Below are 17,845 nucleotides of genomic sequence, written 5' to 3'. Positions count from 1 at the left end.
TGACTGCCTTGTGAATTACCTTTCAGAAGGCTGGAAGGAATTCCCCTTGTTCTCTGAACCTCTATAAATCTGCATTTTGGGTGACTCTTCAGAGTAGCTTGGAGGCACAGACCTACAGACCGTGCAGACCTACAACTTCTTTTTCCTTCCTGTAGGCCTTTTCAGCCCCACGTCCCACACCTCAAGCACGTCCCGATGCTCTTCTGCCGCAGCAGCACACAGGCTGGGGCTTTGGTGCCTGCGGGGAGGGGACGACGTGTGGGAGAGCCAGGGCCAGGGCTGTCCCGGGGGCTGATGACCCAGCTTAGACCCTGACCTCTTGATTTCCCGTTGTCACGTACTCCTGCAGCCCTGGGCCGTTCCTGGCAAGCCCAGCTCCCAGGGATCTCCCGGGTCTGTTGCTATGCTGGCAATAAAAGAAGGGGAGAGGTGGGGAAAGGTGTGTGCTTGGTGAATCTCCCCTCGGCCTGGTGCTGGACTGTCATTTTTGGTAATTCCCTCTGTCCCGAGGAACTTTGAGACACACAGTCACAGTCAGTAATAGCAGATCCTCTGGTTGTGCAATAGAGGGGTTTCACAATCTGATCCAAGGACATGAAATGAATTTTGCTTTCACTGTTAATTTTAGCATTAATTAAAAAGCTGAGGGGCAAAAAAAAAAAAAAAAAAAAAAGAAAAAAACTAGGCAAAGATGTTTGCAGCAAGCACAGCCTACGGGCTGCATGGGGGGGGGTCTGTCTCACACACAGTTTAAGCTTCATTTTTACTTAGCGCTGCATTTTAAGTGTGGTTGCAGCTTCATTGCCAACATCGCTTTGTAGCTACTAGAAGGCACTTGTGTCTCTGGCTGTGTGAATGGTCTAATAAGTATGCATGAATCACTCCTAATGAATAATTTAGCCGAGATTAACCTTTGCCCTTGCAGAAAGCCTTCCTCCTCCCTTTGCTAATCACAGTCAGAACTGTTGTGAAGTTTAATCATTATTGGGAATCGTTGACTAGATTATTTCTGTGGATAATTCCTGTAGCTTCCTGACAATTTGCTGCTAATAGTCATTGTCTGAAATGACTTCTTCTGCCTGGACCCGATTACATTATTTCTGATTCTTACTGGCAGAGCCAGGAGGAGTTGGTAGAGCCAGGGAAATTGCATGATTATATATTTCGAATTCTCTGTTTGCTTACTTTGCAATATTGTTGTAAATATTGTAGTTAGCCAACTCCTGTTCTGGGATATTTATAGACAGAGAACATAAAGAGCACGGAAAGTATTATGGAAAGACATCGGTTTTAAGTGAGGATCTCTCCTCAATATCCACCCAACAGCCAAAAGGTTCCCAGGTCTGGGGGCAGAGTCGAATCAGGTCTGGGCTTTGTTAGGAGCAAACACCCACCCGGGATCTGAGCTCACATCCCGGCTCTCGCCGTGTTCCATCTGCTCCCAGGGCGTCAGCACGGCCCCTGCTGGGAGAACAGTGGTGTGGGACCAGTTAGAGCTCTCTGGTCAAAGCCAGCCTAGGCCTTGTGTGGTTTTGGGTGAGAGCAAGCAAAGAGGTACCTCTGAATAAAGTTTTCCATGAATTTTTCTTTAAATCAAAAAATAAAAAAGGTAGTTCTTACGAAGCTGAGTCCTTTTCTGTAGAAATAAGAGACTTGAGCCTGTTTCAGGAGTAAGGAAATAGATGTAAACTGTGAATTAATCTCTTAGAGGGGAAACCAGAAGTCTTGGTGCCACCATGCCTGCCTGGCCGGCACCTCCTGCTGCCTTCCCGAGGCACAGAGCTCTCCCAGCCCCAGCTCCTGTGTAGGATCCTGTTTGGGTTGGAATTGGCTCATTTGTTTAAGCATCAGATGGGGAGATTTTAGCATAGAGGTGGATATAAAGTGCTTCTTGTCACTTCTCACCTGATGTCTCTGCTCCACTGCTGAAAGCTGATCCCATCACTGGGGTCCCAAGCGTTCCCATGCCTCTGCTGTCACTTTATGCCACCCCAGGGCTGCCAGCCCTCACAGCGGGGTATCTCGTTGCCTTCCCGGTGTCAGCTGTTAGACCCTGTGCCAGATGCGCTCCTCTCCTCTCCCCCAAACCTGCTTTCTCCCAGGATGACCTTTCTGAGCCGTCCTGCCCCGCGCCGCCAAGGCCAGCGCCTGCCATCACTGGCAAACCCTGTTCTCAGTCTTCCCCAATTTCTCAGGCCTTTGGATATGTTGGCATGAAGCACGTGTCCCACTGCTCCATTTGGGAGGCTGCTTTACTGCTTGGGCCACTGACAACTTCAATTTCTAGTTGAAACGTTTCACATCACTTCTGCTTTTGGGACAGCAGTCTCTGCAGCCCCTGGTGTTTGCTCTGCTCGGAGCATGGACGGTACCAAGTGCTTCGGATGGGGCCTCCCTGTGTCCCCCATGGAACACTGTTGCGGGGTCTGTCACCACCTGCTATTTGAACATCCCTCTGGGACCTGCCCTCCCCACCTTGGCCTCACCTGGCTGTCTCCCCCCGGTTCGTGGTGGCCCTCGCCCAGCCTGCTTGCCCACCCCGTGCCCGCCTCTCGTCTTGGCCTATGGTCAGATCTTCCCTGCTCCCTGTCTCTTGCTCAATCTCCTTCCTACCGCCTTCTACACATTTCTGAGCCTACTCATGTGCTGCACACACCCGGTGGCCCCGTGTTGGTGGCTGCACGGCGCGTTGCTTGGTTAGTCAAAATTTGAGTATTTGTTTGCTCCTCGGGGACCCTGTTTTCTCCCATCCGTGCGTTCCCCGTGCCACATCTCTGTTTGCTCCTTGAATTACTTGCTCAAGTGGAGGGCTGAACTTTGAGCCACTCGACTTCCCACCCGCTGACTTCTCACCCGCTGCGCTGTTTGCTCCCACTCTGCTCCCAGGGGAGAGCGAAGGGGGCCGAGCATCGCCCGGGGCCTTTGGATGCAAGAGAAAGGCCTTTCTGTTCACCCAAACAAACAGCCCCCCAGCTGTGTGGAAAAGGCAAACTGGTCCTGAAAAGCTGCAAAGAGCTTTCTATCAAGCGTTGTCATTGTGGAAAACAGGAGGTTTGCTTAAAAAAAAAAGGCATTTTTGATGGTTTGCCAAAAATGTGTTTTAGTCGAAAGCATTTTGGTTTTAGTTTTTAGTCCATAAAACCATGAGTTGCGTTTTTTAATGGGGTGTGAAGACAACTGCTTGAGTCCTGCATATCATTAGTCTTGTTGATCGTGGTTCTACAGATCTCTAATAGACCAGCTTTACTGATGCCATTTGTTCCTTGGCGAGTCCATGCTGCACTTGGACACCTCGCCTCTGGGGTCTGCGGCGAGGTCCTTCCCTCCGGCCGAGCCAGGACGGTCGCTTCCACCTGCCCTTTCTCTTCCAGTGGAGTGTGAAATGCTGCAGGTGTGACTCGCGGCTCCCACATGCCTACAATGGCCACCGTGTGGAGAACGTCCTGTCTTCCGCTGGGCACTCACGCTGGTGGCAGTCCCAGAATGGTGAGTACCCTTGGGCATGTTGGGGTCCCTCGCGAGACCGCGGCTCCGGACCCCTGGCAACAAACGGCATTGAGGGGAAGAGGAGGAGGTGTTGAATTCAATAGATTGGAAGGAAAGAAGGAAATAAATGGCTTGGCTCAGGAAGCTAAGTGGTTTGTTTTCCTGAAGTCCGCTGTCTGCACCTCTGAAGCTGCCTCTCTGCCCACAGGCATCGAGCGCGTCTCTCTGCAGCTGGATCTGGACCAGACATTCCAGCTCAGCAGCATCCTGCTTCACTTCAGGGTTCGTGTGCATCATCCCTGCTCGCGAGGAGGTCACACATGATGGTGGATGGGCCTCACTGGATGTGGGGATCTCAGCACATGGCTCCCTCCCTTCCCGATAGGAAGCATGCCAGGGATTGTGCCCCCATCCCTCCATTTTCCCCGTTTGCATGGCCATTCCCCTGGGTATTTGGGAGGAGCAGAGCAGGGTGATGGGTTCCCATCCCACGACTGTCTGCCAAAAAATCTCCTTGGTGCAGACACGTACTTGGTGGCTGCGAGTGCGGGGCTGCAGTGGGGCTGGCCCAAGGGAACAGGGGAGACACAGAAGTTTTTGGTAACCTGCAGGGTATGGAGTTGCTCCAGCAGCCTGCGGAGACCTGAGGCTTGCAGGAGGAGGAGGACAGGCATCCCCAGAGTGAGAGCCAGCTGGGGTGTGCCACGTTACATATGTGCCTCTTTCCTTGCTCTGCAGTCGCCACTGCCTGCTGCAATGCTGATCGAGCGCTCCACCGACTTCGGCAAGACCTGGGAGGTGTACCAGTACCTGGCGTCCGACTGTGCCACCACCTTCCCCCACGTCCCCCGGGGCTCCCCCGAGAGCTGGCAGGACGCTCGGTGCCAGGCATTGCAGGGGTACCCTTTGCATGGGGGCAAGGTAGGATTTGTGGGGTTTTGCGGCAGGGACCCCCACAAGCGCCCGTTATCCCCGCCGTGACCCTGGTTTCAGGGGGGGTGGCCTGTGCAACGCTGCAGAAACATGCAGTAGGCTGGAAATCTTTTACATGTAATACGCCTGGTGAGGGATGGAGCCCGGGAGGGATCCAGCATAGCTGAGGGGTGTCCTTAGGAGGATGCTTACTCCTCTGGGAGGAAAGCCCTCCCTGCTTTGAGACAGGAGAGGTGTTATGTTGGTCTTCCTGCAAAATCCTCTGCAACTCTGTGGCCTTTTCACTGTGTTAAGTGATGTTCTGCAGAGGCAGGTCCAGAGCACACGCTGCCCAGAGCATGGGAAGAAAGCACCTTTTGTTTCCTGCTTTTTAACTTTTTTTTTTTTTCTTTCTCAGGTGAAATTCAGCATCCAAGACCTGGCGTCTACCATCACTACCTCTTACAGCCAGACCATTGATAGTAAGTGAACGGCTTCTTTTATATCTGAGAAAGGGAAAGGGGGATGGTGCACCTCGTAGTTCTTCCTACATGTGATGGAGAACACTGAGCCCTGGTAACCCCACGGAGAGCAGGTCCTCGGCAAACAAGGCCTCAGGCTGCATGTTTGACTACTGCCCTGGCACCTCTGATGTGTCAAGGAACAGTGTTTGGTCTTTGCTGATGACTTGGGTGCTGCTCTTCGTGCTGGTGCCTCTCTCTCTTGCTCCAAGCCCTCCACGTTAATTGCGATGCACCTTTGCATCCAGTGCCTGGGTGCCTCCCTCCTCACTCCCTCTCCTCCATCCCCAACAGAGCTGGGGCAGTTCACCAACCTGCGGATCAACTTCACCGAGCTCCCCCACATTGCGCGCCAGGGCTACCACTCGCCCAGCACCTTCTATGCCGTGACCGAGATGCGGGTGCTGGGGAGCTGCTTCTGCCACGGACACGCCAACCGCTGTGCTCCTTCAGGAGACCTGCATGCCGCGGTGAGCATCGAGGTGAAGCGAAAAGCCTAAAGACGAGATCTGTGGTATCAGGATCCACCACAAGCCCTGCGATGCTCCTCAGGAGAGCTTGGCCGGGATGACCAGTCCTTCCTCTGGCCAGAGGCTGCTCGTAATCGGGTGAAACGATGCCCTGTTTTGCCTGCAGCAATGGGGTGGTGGCTGTGAGACAGCAGCCGGTGGTACACCCATGTAAAACCCCCTTTTTGTGTCGGGAAGAAGGTGGAGGGGTTTTATAAGGAGTTACAAAGCTCAGTGTCTGTGGAAGGCTCTGGGGTAACTGCTCCTGCCCGGCACTGGATATTTCGGCTGGGTGGGGAATACACAGAAAGTTTCAGCAGGAGGATTTGCCAGCACAGGGTGTTTGCTGTCATGGGATTCTCTTGTCCCCAGCTTATGTGTGTTCGCTTTGCCTTGAGCGCGGTTGTCCCCGGGTAGGTGAAAGAGGTGGTGGGAATTTCTGCAGGTGAGGAGGACCCTGCAGCGGTGCTCTTGGGTACTGGAGCTTCATCTCTGCGTGGGGAATGGGGGTCCTGTGGGGGCAGGAGGAGGCTGGGGCTCTGCTGGAAAGGCGTCAGGAGGATGAAGCTCTGAGCCGAGCAGCTGCCATCCAGGAGGGTAAAGCCTTGTCTCTGCAGCAGGTCCACGGGCACTGCATGTGTCAGCACAACACTGCCGGTCCCAACTGTGATCGCTGCGCCGCCCTTTTCAACGACCGACCATGGGCACCTGCAGAGGACAACGATCCCCACGAGTGCCAGAGTATGGCGAGTGCCTTTCCCCTTTCCTTTTCCTGAGGCCTTTCCTAAATCCTTCCCAGCTGTGAGCAATGGGACGGGGAGCGAGCTCAGAGATCTTTTACCAGGGCGCTTTGGGGGGCTGGACGGTAACACGAATGTCTCTGCAAAAGGCACCCCGTCATGTTTGCACCTGGGCTTTGCTCTGCAGGGCTGTGGCCGGGCGATGCCCCGGGCTGGTGGGCTGCGCCAGCACTTGGCCACGCTGTCTGGCGAGTGGCAGCTTGGTCCTGGGGCAGTCAGCGGGTGTCACCTTGTCATGGAGGGGACTCGGGCACCCTCTAGTGCCGCAGCTGCTGCTGCTGGAGGGGTTTGGACGGTTGCAGCACTAGCTGGGCGGTTTTGTTCTGTTTTTTTTTAGGATGCAACTGCAACGGTCACTCGGCCTCCTGCCACTTCGACCCGGAGCTGTACCGTGCCAGTGGAGGGGCGAGTGGGGGTGTCTGTGACAACTGCCAGCACAACACCGAAGGCAACAACTGTGAGCGCTGCAAAACTAACTATTTTCGCAACCGGCGTCAAGATCTCACCCATCCTGAAGCCTGTCTGCGTGAGTGCGCAGTTACCCCACTGTAGCCCCTTCCCCGGACCCTCCGTCCGCTCCTCACGCCCCTCAGCAATGCTGTTTCTTCCATGTTTCCAGCCTGTGAGTGTGACCCAGATGGCACCGTGCCGGGCTCCATCTGCGACCCACTGACAGGGCGCTGCGTCTGCAAGGAGAACGTGCAGGGGGACCGCTGCCACCTCTGCAAGCCGGGCTTTGCCCAGCTGGCCAACACCAACCCCATGGGGTGCCGCAGTGAGTACACCCCAAACAACCCCTGCTTCCCAGGGTGCTCCCACTTCACCTCTGCACTCGGCGTCCTCGGTGGCTCTGAAAGGGATGCAATTCCCTGACAGCTTTGATTTGGGTTTTCTAAGTCAAAGCTCATTTTGCAAAGGCTTATAAACCTCCTTGCTCAGTCTTTGGCCTGTCTCGGGTATAAGTTTGATAAAAAGCACAGGAAAGCGGTGTTTGGGGCATGTGCAGAGCTACAGACCCTTCCCCAGTGCCTCGTCTGGTGTGCGCGGGTCCTTCGTGCTGAGCTTGGATATGAAGGGAGAGGCAGAATAGCTTGTCTTTGGGTGGCTGCAAGGTGCTTCTGTGGACCTGGCTTTGTGTGAAGCCAGGATTGCACCCATTTTTAATATGACAAAACCCTCCCTGTTTCAGGATGCACCTGCAACGTGCTGGGAACGCGGCAGGACATGCCCTGTGATGACGAGACGGGGAGGTGCTTCTGCCTGCCCAACGTGGTGGGCAATGACTGCGACCAGTGTGCGGCCGAGCACTGGGAGATGGGGAGCGGCCGGGGCTGCCGGCCCTGTGGCTGCCACCCCCGCGGCTCCCGCAGCCCCCACTGCAACCAGGTACCGCCCAGCCCACCCTGAGCATCCTCACGGCAGATTCAGCATATTTCAGCAATGTTTCTTTTTTATTTCCCCACCTTCTTTCATGCATGCACCTGCAAGCTTGCTCTCTTTTTCCTTTCCCAACTCTGCAAACGCTGCTGTGAGGGCCTGCCCGGGGGAGTGGGGGGGGTGAGCTGAATAGCTGAGAGTGCCACTGCCAACAGAGCCGTGTCCCCACTGGGAAGCACCGTGCCAGGGATTGCTCAGAGCATCAAAATCACCTGTTGGGTGGGTGGCTCTGTTGTCCTGTACCATCTGTGGGAGCCTCCGCAAAAGGCCGGGCATTCCCCAGCACATCCTGCTTTTATTTTCCTTTTCCTATTTCCTAGAAAACCCTATGACAGGCTATTCAGGAAAAATGAAAGGAGGTGGTAATTATCAAAGCAAGATTAAGCCATTTAAAAGGCCTGATATTTAGTAAGGAAGTCCTAATAAGACATCTTCACACAGGCAAGGCAAGTTAATTATCCTCATTTGTCAATGAAAAGCATGTGTGTCACTTCAGGCTTAAGAGACAACTGGGAAAATTAAAGTTAAATGTAAAAAAAAACCCATGACGAATTCTAGGAGCCAAAGGTGCAAATTCTCAACCCCAAATGAGCTCAGTGCAGGGAGGAGACCTGAGATGGCAAACCAGCTGCTTGTGAGCGATTCCTTTGTCTTTGAAACAAAGCTTAAAACTCCATTTTGCAATACTTGGGCTGTTTGGAGACTGTTTGCATCGCCGTGGCTGAGCCTGCACCCCGGCAGGAGCAGTGTGGGCACGTCCTGGGACACAGGCTGAGTTGGGAAGACTGTCCGTGTGCTGGCTTTAGTGCTCAAGAGCAGTCGAGGGAGGGCTTTCCCAGGAAAGTTTCTAGAGCTGGGTCACCCTGATCTGTTTCTCTTTCCTCAGTTCACAGGACAGTGTCCATGCAGAGAAGGCTTCACGGGACGGACATGCTCAGCCATGCAGGAGCAGGTTTGCCCAGACAGGCACTATGGAGACGTCCGGGTAGGATGCACAGGTAGGGAGCATCCGTTTCCTTTTGGCTTGGTGTTGCTTAGCACTGTGAAATCACGGGTTATCTGGGAAAGAGCACCTGGCCCTTGTCCTGACATCAGCACTTCCCACGCTATTTTGCAAGAGAAATTTCCTCTCTGGAACACCTCCTAGTTAATCCCTGTTGCTCTCCAGGTATGCACCAGTCCCCTCCCAGCAGCCTTGGGCGAGACCCTTGGCCATGCTGGTCTGGCCCTGCAGGATTAGGGACTGGGTGGGCGACTGGGCCTGGGGGCTCTTCCCGTTCCTCTGCCCGTGCCGCCTCCTGCTGAGATGCTGCAGGGGCTGACGGGTGGGGGTGGACTTCGGATTGTGTTGGCATCCCATTAACGGGGTCTGATTTTATACATATATATATATATGTGTGTGTATATAAATTTATTTGCCCCCCCCGGCTTTTGGTGGGCTTCACCTCTATATCTCTCCACCTTTCCATTCCCCAGAGTGTGACTGCGACTTCCAGGGCACGGAGGATGTGGGGTGTGACAAGACCACGGGGCAATGCCTCTGCCGCCCGGGTGTCACGGGCCCCCGCTGCGACGAGTGCCAGCGGGGCCACTGCAGCACCTACCCCGGCTGCGAGCTGTGCCACCCCTGCTTCCGTGCCTACGACGGGGACATCCAGCGCCTGCGTCTGCGCCAGGCCGGCCTCAGTAACTCCACCTCCCGGCTGCCCCCAGGGAGCGGGGGGTCCCGCTTCGGCCCCCGCCTCTCACAGGCGGAGGGTAAGGTGCAGCAGGCGCAAGGCATCCTTGGGCACTCTCCCACGACAGAGCAGAGCCTGGCCCAGGTGGGCGGCACACTAGCTGCGATCAGGTGAGGGATGGATGCTGCTAAAGGGGTGCATCCCTTAGTCGGGAGGGGATGCTAGCTCTTTTGTGTGTGCTCACTCGTCATGCTGAGCTGCTTGCACATGTTCTGCTTTGTTTCTGTACCTGAAAATCTTGCTCTGTTCACCTGGCGACCAGGGATGCAAGAGAACAGCGCTTCCATGTGTGCCCATCCTGTGCAAAATGTTGCAAAGGCAGGAGGCTGGTGGACAGGCTCTGGACCATCGGCACCCTCAGGGTGTATTCAGTATGTCTGGTCTCTGTGTGGGCACAGCCCTGCGAGCTGGCCTGGTGTGGGAGAGCTGTGCCAGCCCTGCTCTCTGCTGCCTCTGCAAACATGCGAGGCCATCGCATGTCCTTGGCCGTCATCTCTGTGGGCTCAGAAGTGCCTCTTCACCAGGTGTTAGCAGCATCCCAGTGCGGGAGAGCCCCGCTCTGTGTCTGCAGGTGCTTTGGTCTCTACTTGAATTCACATTTTCTACTTTTTTCTCTCCCAGAGAGCAAGTCCAAGGTATAAATCCTGACCTTCAGTTTCTGGATGAGACTGCCTCTCTATCAAGGGAGCTTGAAGCTCTCAACAGCAGCTTGCTTATCACTAACACCCAGTATCAGAGCAAGAAGACACAGTTTGAAACCAGCCGGAGCACGGATCTGTCAGGTACAGTGCTGCAGCTGTAATATCTCTTAATTTGTAGTCATTAATTTACCTACGTGTGACTGTGCCTGGTGGTTTCCCACTGGCCAGGTGGATGAGATGGAGTTTTTAATTTGCTGCTAGCTTAGGAACAGCAAATGCACCTTCCCTCCCCAACAAGAGGAATGTTTTCTACTCAACCTGTGGTCCATGACCCAGGATTTCATGCTATTGGGTTATTTGCTCTGGCGTTTTGGGTCTGGGCAGCTTGCTCTGTGGGCACCGCATTCCCGTCCCCCGGCCAGCACAAACTCTGCTGCGGGGTGCAGCGGGAGCAGTGGGAAGGGGGGGAGCCCTGCTGGGAGCATGTCACTGAACCCGGGAGGAAGCTGAGATAATGGAGGTTGTGCACAGATGGAAGGGATGGAGGGGTGGGAAAGGGAGCCAGGTGGCTGTCAGGCGCTTAGGAGAAGAGCTAATTAAGCCCTGTGACGATGCCGGTGGTAGGCTGCCATTATATCCCCATTACAGCTAATTCTCTCCAAACGCCTCATTGCTGCCTCCCTCTCGCCGCTGCAGTGCGGCTCAGCCGGCCGTGGGTGTGTGAGCTGCGAGCCTGGGCAGGTTCGCTTTGCACCTCGCCGTCTGAGTGGGGCTTAGAGGTCCATGTCCCAACTGGTCTCCTTCCAGGCTGTGCTGAGGGAGAATGGCGAGACCTACTTGGGAGCCAGGCAAAGGGCTCTGAAGGAACCCTGTCCTGCCCCGCCAAAGCCCTTTGCATGGAGCAAAGCCCAGGATCAGCACGTGTACATCATCTTGCTCTAGTTTTGTTTCTGTCTTTTAGCCCTAAGCCAGAGTTCAGTCCTTCAGAAAAGCTCTGTAGCTCACTGAAGGAATGGCTGAGAGGCATCTGGAAATAAAAGGAGTGTTTTCATTGTGCTGTAGTGACTAATCTCTCTGGCTGTGTCCCCCTCCTCTCTGTGCACACATCCACTCCCAGGGTATAGTCAGTGCCTTCGTTTAGATAGCTCTGCTGCATTTATGAGTCACAGAGGCATTCATGTCATTTATCGGTTTTATTCCTGCAGGAGCCTTCAAGACAATCAGATCTGCTTACCAGACCTCCACCAATGCCAGCAGCCTCCTTGCTGGTGCCTCGAGGCTGCTGGCCGAGGCCCGGGAGAGCCGCAGGAGCGCCGCGGGGCTGGAGGGGGGGCTTGCGGAGACCACCTCCAAGCTGCTGACCCTGAAGGGCGAGATAGCCTCGTCTCCCAACCTGACCCCTGTCATAAATAAGGTGAAGACACAAAGTGGTTTTATGGCTTCCCCACTGCACACATCTAGTTTTCAGGAGGGCCCCGTATTGCTCAGGAGGCAGAATTCTCATCCTGCACTCATGCATCTTTCCTCAAAGAGTCCAGCATGGCACAAGACAAAGTCTCTGTCCAGAGAGACTTGTAAATGGCATCTGAGCAACCTGCTGCTTTGGGACATCAGTGGAGAATTGTCTGAGCATCCCTTGCCTGGGGATTGCAGATAATGAAGCATTGCCCACCGCCCCCTCCCAAGCACGCACTTTTTCCTCCAAGGACTCTCTCATGTGTCGCGTCTTATATCTCAAAGACCCACTTAATTTCTGGATGAGGTTTCTTTTATTTCTCCTTCGCTGCTTTGTTATTGCCATGGAGATCCATTTCGGTGTATCCTAATGCACGGTTGCTGTGGAGACCACCAACCTCCCCTCTCTGCTTTTCAGGGCAGCAACACATTCCCAAGCGACCAGCCTGTGCTGGTGCTCGCACGGGCTCTGGGTTTGCATGTGCCCCTGCTGCCGTGCGCTCTTTGGTGGGTGATAACTCTAGAAGATGCCATGTAATTAAAACCATTGATGTCCAGGCAAGAGCGCAGGGTCTTCTCGGCCCATTCACCCTCTCAAAGCAAATGTCAGAGGTTGGACAGGGTTCCCCTGCCATGAGGGGAAGACTTGCTGAGAGTAACTGAGGCGTTTGCTCCATACAGACATACTCTTCGTGAGCTGCTGGGGTTTAGCTCGTGCTTTGCTCTTGTTTATGCTCCAGCTTGGGGTGGTGAGGAGATGCAGACCTTACATTGCTGTCTTGGGTGTGGGCATGCAGCGCTGCCATACACGTCTGTAGCTCTGGCTGCCCTTCTCCAACACAGTCACGGTGTTGGTCATTTGGGCTGTGCCATATGCATCACCATCAGCCCTGTCGGGAGGGCTGGCCCCGTCCCTGTTCCCGTGCGGAGCCCTGCAGCACAAGCACGGCCACTTCTTCACTGCCCCACCGCTCTCTCCCTCTCCAGATCTGCGGTGGCTTTCGAGTGGAGACCTGCACGCCGGCCCAGTGCGAGGGGCTGCTCTGCCTTCGGGACAACAGCACTGCCTGTGGGGCCGGCCGCCCCTGCCACGGCATCTTCCCACTGTCGAGCGGGGCCCTGGCCATGGCCGGGGAAGCCGCCAGGGAGTTTGGCAGCCTGAGCGCCCGGCTCCGGGAGACGGCACAGCTGGTGAGTGCAGCAGCGCTGCCCGTCCTGCAGCCAAGCCCCACACTCCATCCTTCTGTGTCAAGCAGCAGAGCCGGGGGCAGAGCTGTGGGAAGAGTGAGCTGTGATAAAATACCCAATCTCAAACTCTGTTTGAGACTTGATCTTTTGGACAGCTGCAGAAATTCAGGAATTTTAGAGTGGGAGACTCCCTGCTGCGTGCGTGGGTCCTGCCTCCCCCAGCACAGGAGCCACAGAGCTGAAAGCATGCGAGCGGCTCTGGAACCGTCACAAGGAAGCCTGTCTTCCTCCTGGTTTGGGATTAGTATGGCAGGAGGGGTGGGGATGTGGAAACTTCTCAGAATCCGCATGTGTAGCTGCTTTAACATTTGGTGTGACCTAGACTGCATGTGTTCGTGCTGTTGCAGCTTCTTTCTGCTGCCTCTTGGGTGCTTACAAAGATAAAGTGAGTTTTCAGACTTGCTCAAAATCCATTTCAAAGGTGTTCTAAAAAGCTAAAGAGTACTGTTTGAGAGCTTCCTTTGCAAATCCAGCCCTCAATCTTTAACATTTACAATCCTTTCAATCAGTCCCATTAAGAATGGGGAATATGTAATTTCAAAGTGCCTTGCCCGGTTCACTCAGAGCTGAGGTAGGGCTGCTGGGATTCCAGCTCAAGAAGAAATGGCTCCATCAGGATATTGTTGTTTGCAGATTAGAACGACAGAGATGTCTGCAAATCAGATTCAAAGCAATACTCGCCGGCTTGTGGACCAGATGAGCGTAACACGGACCCAGATAGAAGGAGATGTCCGGCGCATCCAGCAGTTCATCCAGCAAGTCCGAAACTTCTTGTCAGGTAGCGCTCTGCGAGCTGTGAAGTACGTCTGCGCAGGTTGAGTTGTGCACGGAAAAAACGAATTTTTACAGTGATGTTATGTATGAGAGTGCAGTACAAGGGAGTCGGCTGAATAGCTCACCCCAGTTAAGCTCTCGGATATCCAGTTTATCTGCACATGGGTATGTACATAGCAAAGGTAATGCGCATCCTCTGAGATGGCAAGGCAGGCTTGGACAGTATTTTCTGAAAAATGGAGAAGACATTTCAGCTGTACAGAAGTCCGTGACTTTGTCAGCGACTGCAGTTTGGCCAACTGACTTGCTCAGGCTTGACCGTGCTGTTCAGATTGACCCAAAATAATCCTGTCTGGTTTATCTCTGTCGACTTCCCCGGGATGTCACCAGGGCAGACCCTGTCTGCTTCCTTCTGGGCACGTTTGGGGGCCATCTGTGAGGTCCATGGGGCAGGAGGTACTCCATGACCTTGACCTTCTGTGCGCAAGGCTTTCTGGAGGGGTCTCCCAACATCCTCCCATGAACTGCTCTCAAACATTACCTCTAAAACAGTGACCTGAATTAGCCTAAGTGGAGAGTTGTGGAGGAGGCAGTCTCTTCTCTGCGGCATTGGACAACAGCTTGCTTTGGGTCCCACTCTGCCGCAGAGCCCTGCGCCATCTCTGGGGCTCAAGGACAAACCCATCCCTGCGGCTGGTGCTCTCCGAGGATTTGCAGTTGGCATTGACCCGATGCAGGAAAGTTTACCGGCAACACTCACTCACTGGAGATAAACCGACAAATCTTCTCTGGAGCAAACTATTAATCAGACGAGAATTCCTTGTTGTCCTATAAACCAATGGGATGACTTACTGTTCGCAGACAGATTGTAATAACTTAATGAGCCTCATGAGCGTTAGCTGAATAAGAAAATCAGGTCATTTGGTGCTGCCTGGTGTTAATGATGAGTGAAGATATTTCTGAGCTAATCACTGGGCTAATGTCCCTTGGGCTTTGGCTGCCTCTGATTCCTCAGTTTTATTAACTTTTATTTGTGAAATAAAAGACTTGTCTTGAAACATAGCCTCATCTGCTGAGTGAGGTCCACCTGACTCTGCTCTGGGCTTAGCCGTGGTGTTCTTTTTACCAAATTAAAGGTGTCATTTCAGTATTTCCCTGAAAGTTTTGCTGATGTGAATGAGAAGTACATTAAATTGAGGGGATTAGATCCCGGCAGCTGTCTGAAGTGAAGAGGCTGTGTGCGAGATCATGCCTGGCTGGATGCCTGCCCTCATCCTCCCTTGCCTCTGCACTCCCGCCTTTCCCCTCTCCTGTTTCTGACACTGTCTGTCTCTCTGCTCTGTAGACAAGGACACGGACCCTGCCACTATCCAGGAAATCAGTGAGTCTGTTCTCTCCCTACGTCTCCCCACGGATGCTGCTGCAGTCCTGAGAAAAATGACCGAGATCCAAAATTTGGCGACTAAGCTGCAGTGCCCGGAGAGCATACTTGCCCAGACGGCCGAGGACATCGCTAAGGCCAAGCAGCTTCAGCAGGAGGCGGAACAAGCCAGGTCGGTTGGGGTTCAAGGGCTTTCGGCAGCTGAGGGTCACTCAGCCAGAGTGAGTGAGGTAGTGCTCAGTTGGGTTGAATTCTCACTCTGCTGGAGCTATACTGACTTGCACAATATGAAGTTTTAGCCCAGGATCTTCAATGTCTGTACAGTGCCTAAAAGAATGAGTCTGCAATCTCTGCAGACACCTCCCTGGTGCCCAAATTCAAATAAGAAATCTGGCTGCCAAGAATAGATCTTGTTATAGCTACTAGAACAAGAAGGTCTTTACCAAAAGTAAGGGAGGCTTTTCTCCATCTCTTGAGTCCCTGTGATGGGAGACGACAGGGTTGCCCTGGTATTACTTGATATTGGTGACCTTCATCCTAATTGCACAAGAGAGCATGAGGAGATTAAATGGGCTATTTGTTTTCTGGGTGAAAGTTGGGAGGATTATCCCATGGTCCCTTAAAAAGTAATTACGGAGTGTCCTTGCAAATTTGGAGCATCAACTTTGTCACATGTTGACTTGCAGCAATATCCCAGCGAGAAGGTTAGTGGGATAAGTATGTAAACTCCTTGATAGTGTCTGATGCCTGCTTAACCTGCTGGAAGTGATGAGACAAGGGAGTCTGGCTTTCTACAGGGAGCTCTATCTATATCAGTGGGACCTGAATAGTCCCACTGCAAGCAGAAAAGTATTCATTGAAACTGGCTCAGTGGTTATTGCTTCCCTTCAATACTTTTTCTTGCACTACTTACAAAATAAATGTTTCTAACTAGTTTAAAGGAAGGCTTTTCTCTCCCTTTCTTGGTTTGTCTCCTCTGCTTGGGGGTATGAAATGGAAGTAATGTTTTTCTCGAAAGGAAACCTGCCTGGAGTGCAGTGTGTGCAGATGTGTGGACTTGTGGCTTTCAGGGGAGGGAGACTGCAGCCTTCTCAGTAACAGTCCTGTCTCGCTTCTCAGGCTTCCTTATTTACCCTCTGCAACCCTGACTTCCAGCCCATGAAATTATCTACACTCACTCCAGGCTGCTTCCCACATTTCCCCAGGAACAGGGCGAATGCCGTGGAGGGCAATGTGGAAGAGGTGGTCGGGAATCTGCGGCAGGCCAACACGGTGCTCCTGGAGGCGCAGGGTGCTATCAGGGGCTCTGGCTCTTCCCTCCGGTTCATCCAGGAGCGCGTCAATGAAGTAAGTGATGTGCAGTGACTTCCCAAAATAACGATACTCTGCCCTGCTCACCGCTCCTTTGAAACTTCCCCACTTGGTAGAGTCTTGCACCAGCGCAGCTGGGAGATGGGATTTGGTGAAGCTTTTGCTGTGAAAATATCTTCTTTCTGCTGTTCCTGGCTTCCCCCAGGGCTGCTGTGCTCAGCTGTGCAGGGAGCAGTCTCTGCTCCCTGCCAAAACCCTGCTTCTGCGATGTGGCTGTCAAGCAGCGTAGCTGGTCCCTGCAGAGAGGAAAAAGGCATTAGGAGCGGGGTTTGGGTGTGATTTCCTTCTCAGCACAGAACACTCTGCTTTTAGATCGAGGCTGTTCTCCGGCCGGCCGAGAAGAACGTGAGGTCCATCGCGGGCCAGCTGGACGGGCTGATGGAGGGGCTGTCGCGGCTGCAGCGCGGAGCGGACCAGAACCGCCTGCGGGCCACAGACGCGCAGCAGACGGCTGGGCAGGCGGGCGAGCAGGCCAGGAGCGCGCAGCAGGTACCGGGCTCCGGCGTGGCACCAGGCAGGGCGGTCACAGCCATGCTCCGCTTCCTCACTGTTGTTAGACAGCAAAGCCAGCTGTGTCCTGGCATATTTTTGGATGAGGCGAAGAGGCTTTTCTGTTCGGGCCATGGCTTACATGTTGTCATGTCACTTTGTATTAATCAGATTCATTATCCCACTACTGAATTTTCCCAGGATCTTTCTTAATCCTAGTGCTATTTGCTGGAGACTTCTCTCTGCTGTATCTCCTGCCTGAGGCAGAGTAGCCCATACAGCTGTCAGTCAGCATCTTTCGGGAGTGTGTCACAAACTGTTACAGATTTGCATGATAACATCACAGCAAAGCTCTAGTGCAATATCCCTATAAAACTTAAAAGGGATTCAACATTGGAAAAATCCCCTTCCCCCCAGTCTATTTGCTTGATCCTACCTGCACTGCTTATTTGCATTTCCACAGGCTTTCGAACAAGTGAAACAGATGTACGCTGAGCTGAAGAGAAGGATGGAGCAGAGCCCGCCTCTGGGAGAGCAGGGCAGCAGGGTGCAGAGCATAGACCTGGAGGCACAGGCTCTGTTTGAGGAAACTTTGACCATGATGCTGAGGATGGAAAGTAAGACTCTTTGTGAGCTCAATGTAATAATCTCACACACTGGGGAAGGCCTTTTGACTCCCAGCGGGGTGAGGGGAAGAAATTGCAAGGAAGACAGCATACTTTGGGCAGTGAGATGGTGCAGAATTGGGCTGCATCTGCTGGTGCTGTGCCAGTAAATTTAGATTTTGCAAGGGTGCGTGAGTGGCCTTGTGGAAGGGACGCCCTGCCTGCGATGTCAGCGTCCCCCTGTTTTCTTCCACACGCTCGCTTCCATTTTTAAGCATTCAAAAGTGACGGCTTTGTTTGGAGCAGTCATGTTGGGGTTTTTTTGAGGGGGAGAGGGAGGAACACAGGAGGAGGAAGATGCAGTATTTGTTTTCCTTGCCCCAGCAGAGCTGTGCAGGAGGGAGGTGGAGGCTCAGCCCAACCTGCTGGGGAGGGCAAGGGCCATGATGCATTCCTCCTGTCCGATCATCACATCAC

The 17,845-nt window shown here is 53.6% G+C and overlaps 1 protein-coding gene across 4 annotated transcripts in view; it reads left to right on the top strand.

Moving 5' to 3' along the window:
* The window catches only part of LAMB3 (laminin subunit beta 3), a 69,412-nt gene that overhangs the window by 50,484 nt on the left and 1,083 nt on the right, over positions 1-17,845 (top strand). For 3 of the 4 annotated variants that reach the window (XM_074564756.1, XM_074564754.1, XM_074564757.1), the window contains 19 exons: positions 3,372-3,486; positions 3,695-3,768; positions 4,225-4,407; positions 4,817-4,880; positions 5,214-5,389; positions 6,046-6,169; positions 6,566-6,754; positions 6,848-7,003; positions 7,418-7,614; positions 8,552-8,663; positions 9,142-9,514; positions 10,026-10,186; positions 11,251-11,459; positions 12,488-12,691; positions 13,382-13,526; positions 14,868-15,075; positions 16,109-16,250; positions 16,587-16,763; positions 17,227-17,380. In XM_074564756.1, coding sequence (XP_074420857.1) covers positions 3,372-3,486; positions 3,695-3,768; positions 4,225-4,407; positions 4,817-4,880; positions 5,214-5,389; positions 6,046-6,169; positions 6,566-6,754; positions 6,848-7,003; positions 7,418-7,614; positions 8,552-8,663; positions 9,142-9,514; positions 10,026-10,186; positions 11,251-11,459; positions 12,488-12,691; positions 13,382-13,526; positions 14,868-15,075; positions 16,109-16,250; positions 16,587-16,763; positions 17,227-17,380 — 3,163 coding nt within the window. The remainder of the gene's footprint in view (positions 1-3,371; positions 3,487-3,694; positions 3,769-4,224; positions 4,408-4,816; positions 4,881-5,213; positions 5,390-6,045; positions 6,170-6,565; positions 6,755-6,847; positions 7,004-7,417; positions 7,615-8,551; positions 8,664-9,141; positions 9,515-10,025; positions 10,187-11,250; positions 11,460-12,487; positions 12,692-13,381; positions 13,527-14,867; positions 15,076-16,108; positions 16,251-16,586; positions 16,764-17,226; positions 17,381-17,845) is intronic. The other variant, XM_074564755.1, reaches the window with a different exon arrangement.

This window comes from Larus michahellis, chromosome 21, assembly GCF_964199755.1.
Source record: "Larus michahellis chromosome 21, bLarMic1.1, whole genome shotgun sequence".
NCBI lineage: Eukaryota > Metazoa > Chordata > Aves > Charadriiformes > Laridae > Larus > Larus michahellis.
Note: the sequence above shows the minus strand (reverse complement) of the source record. Positions and strands in the feature narration are given on the sequence as shown.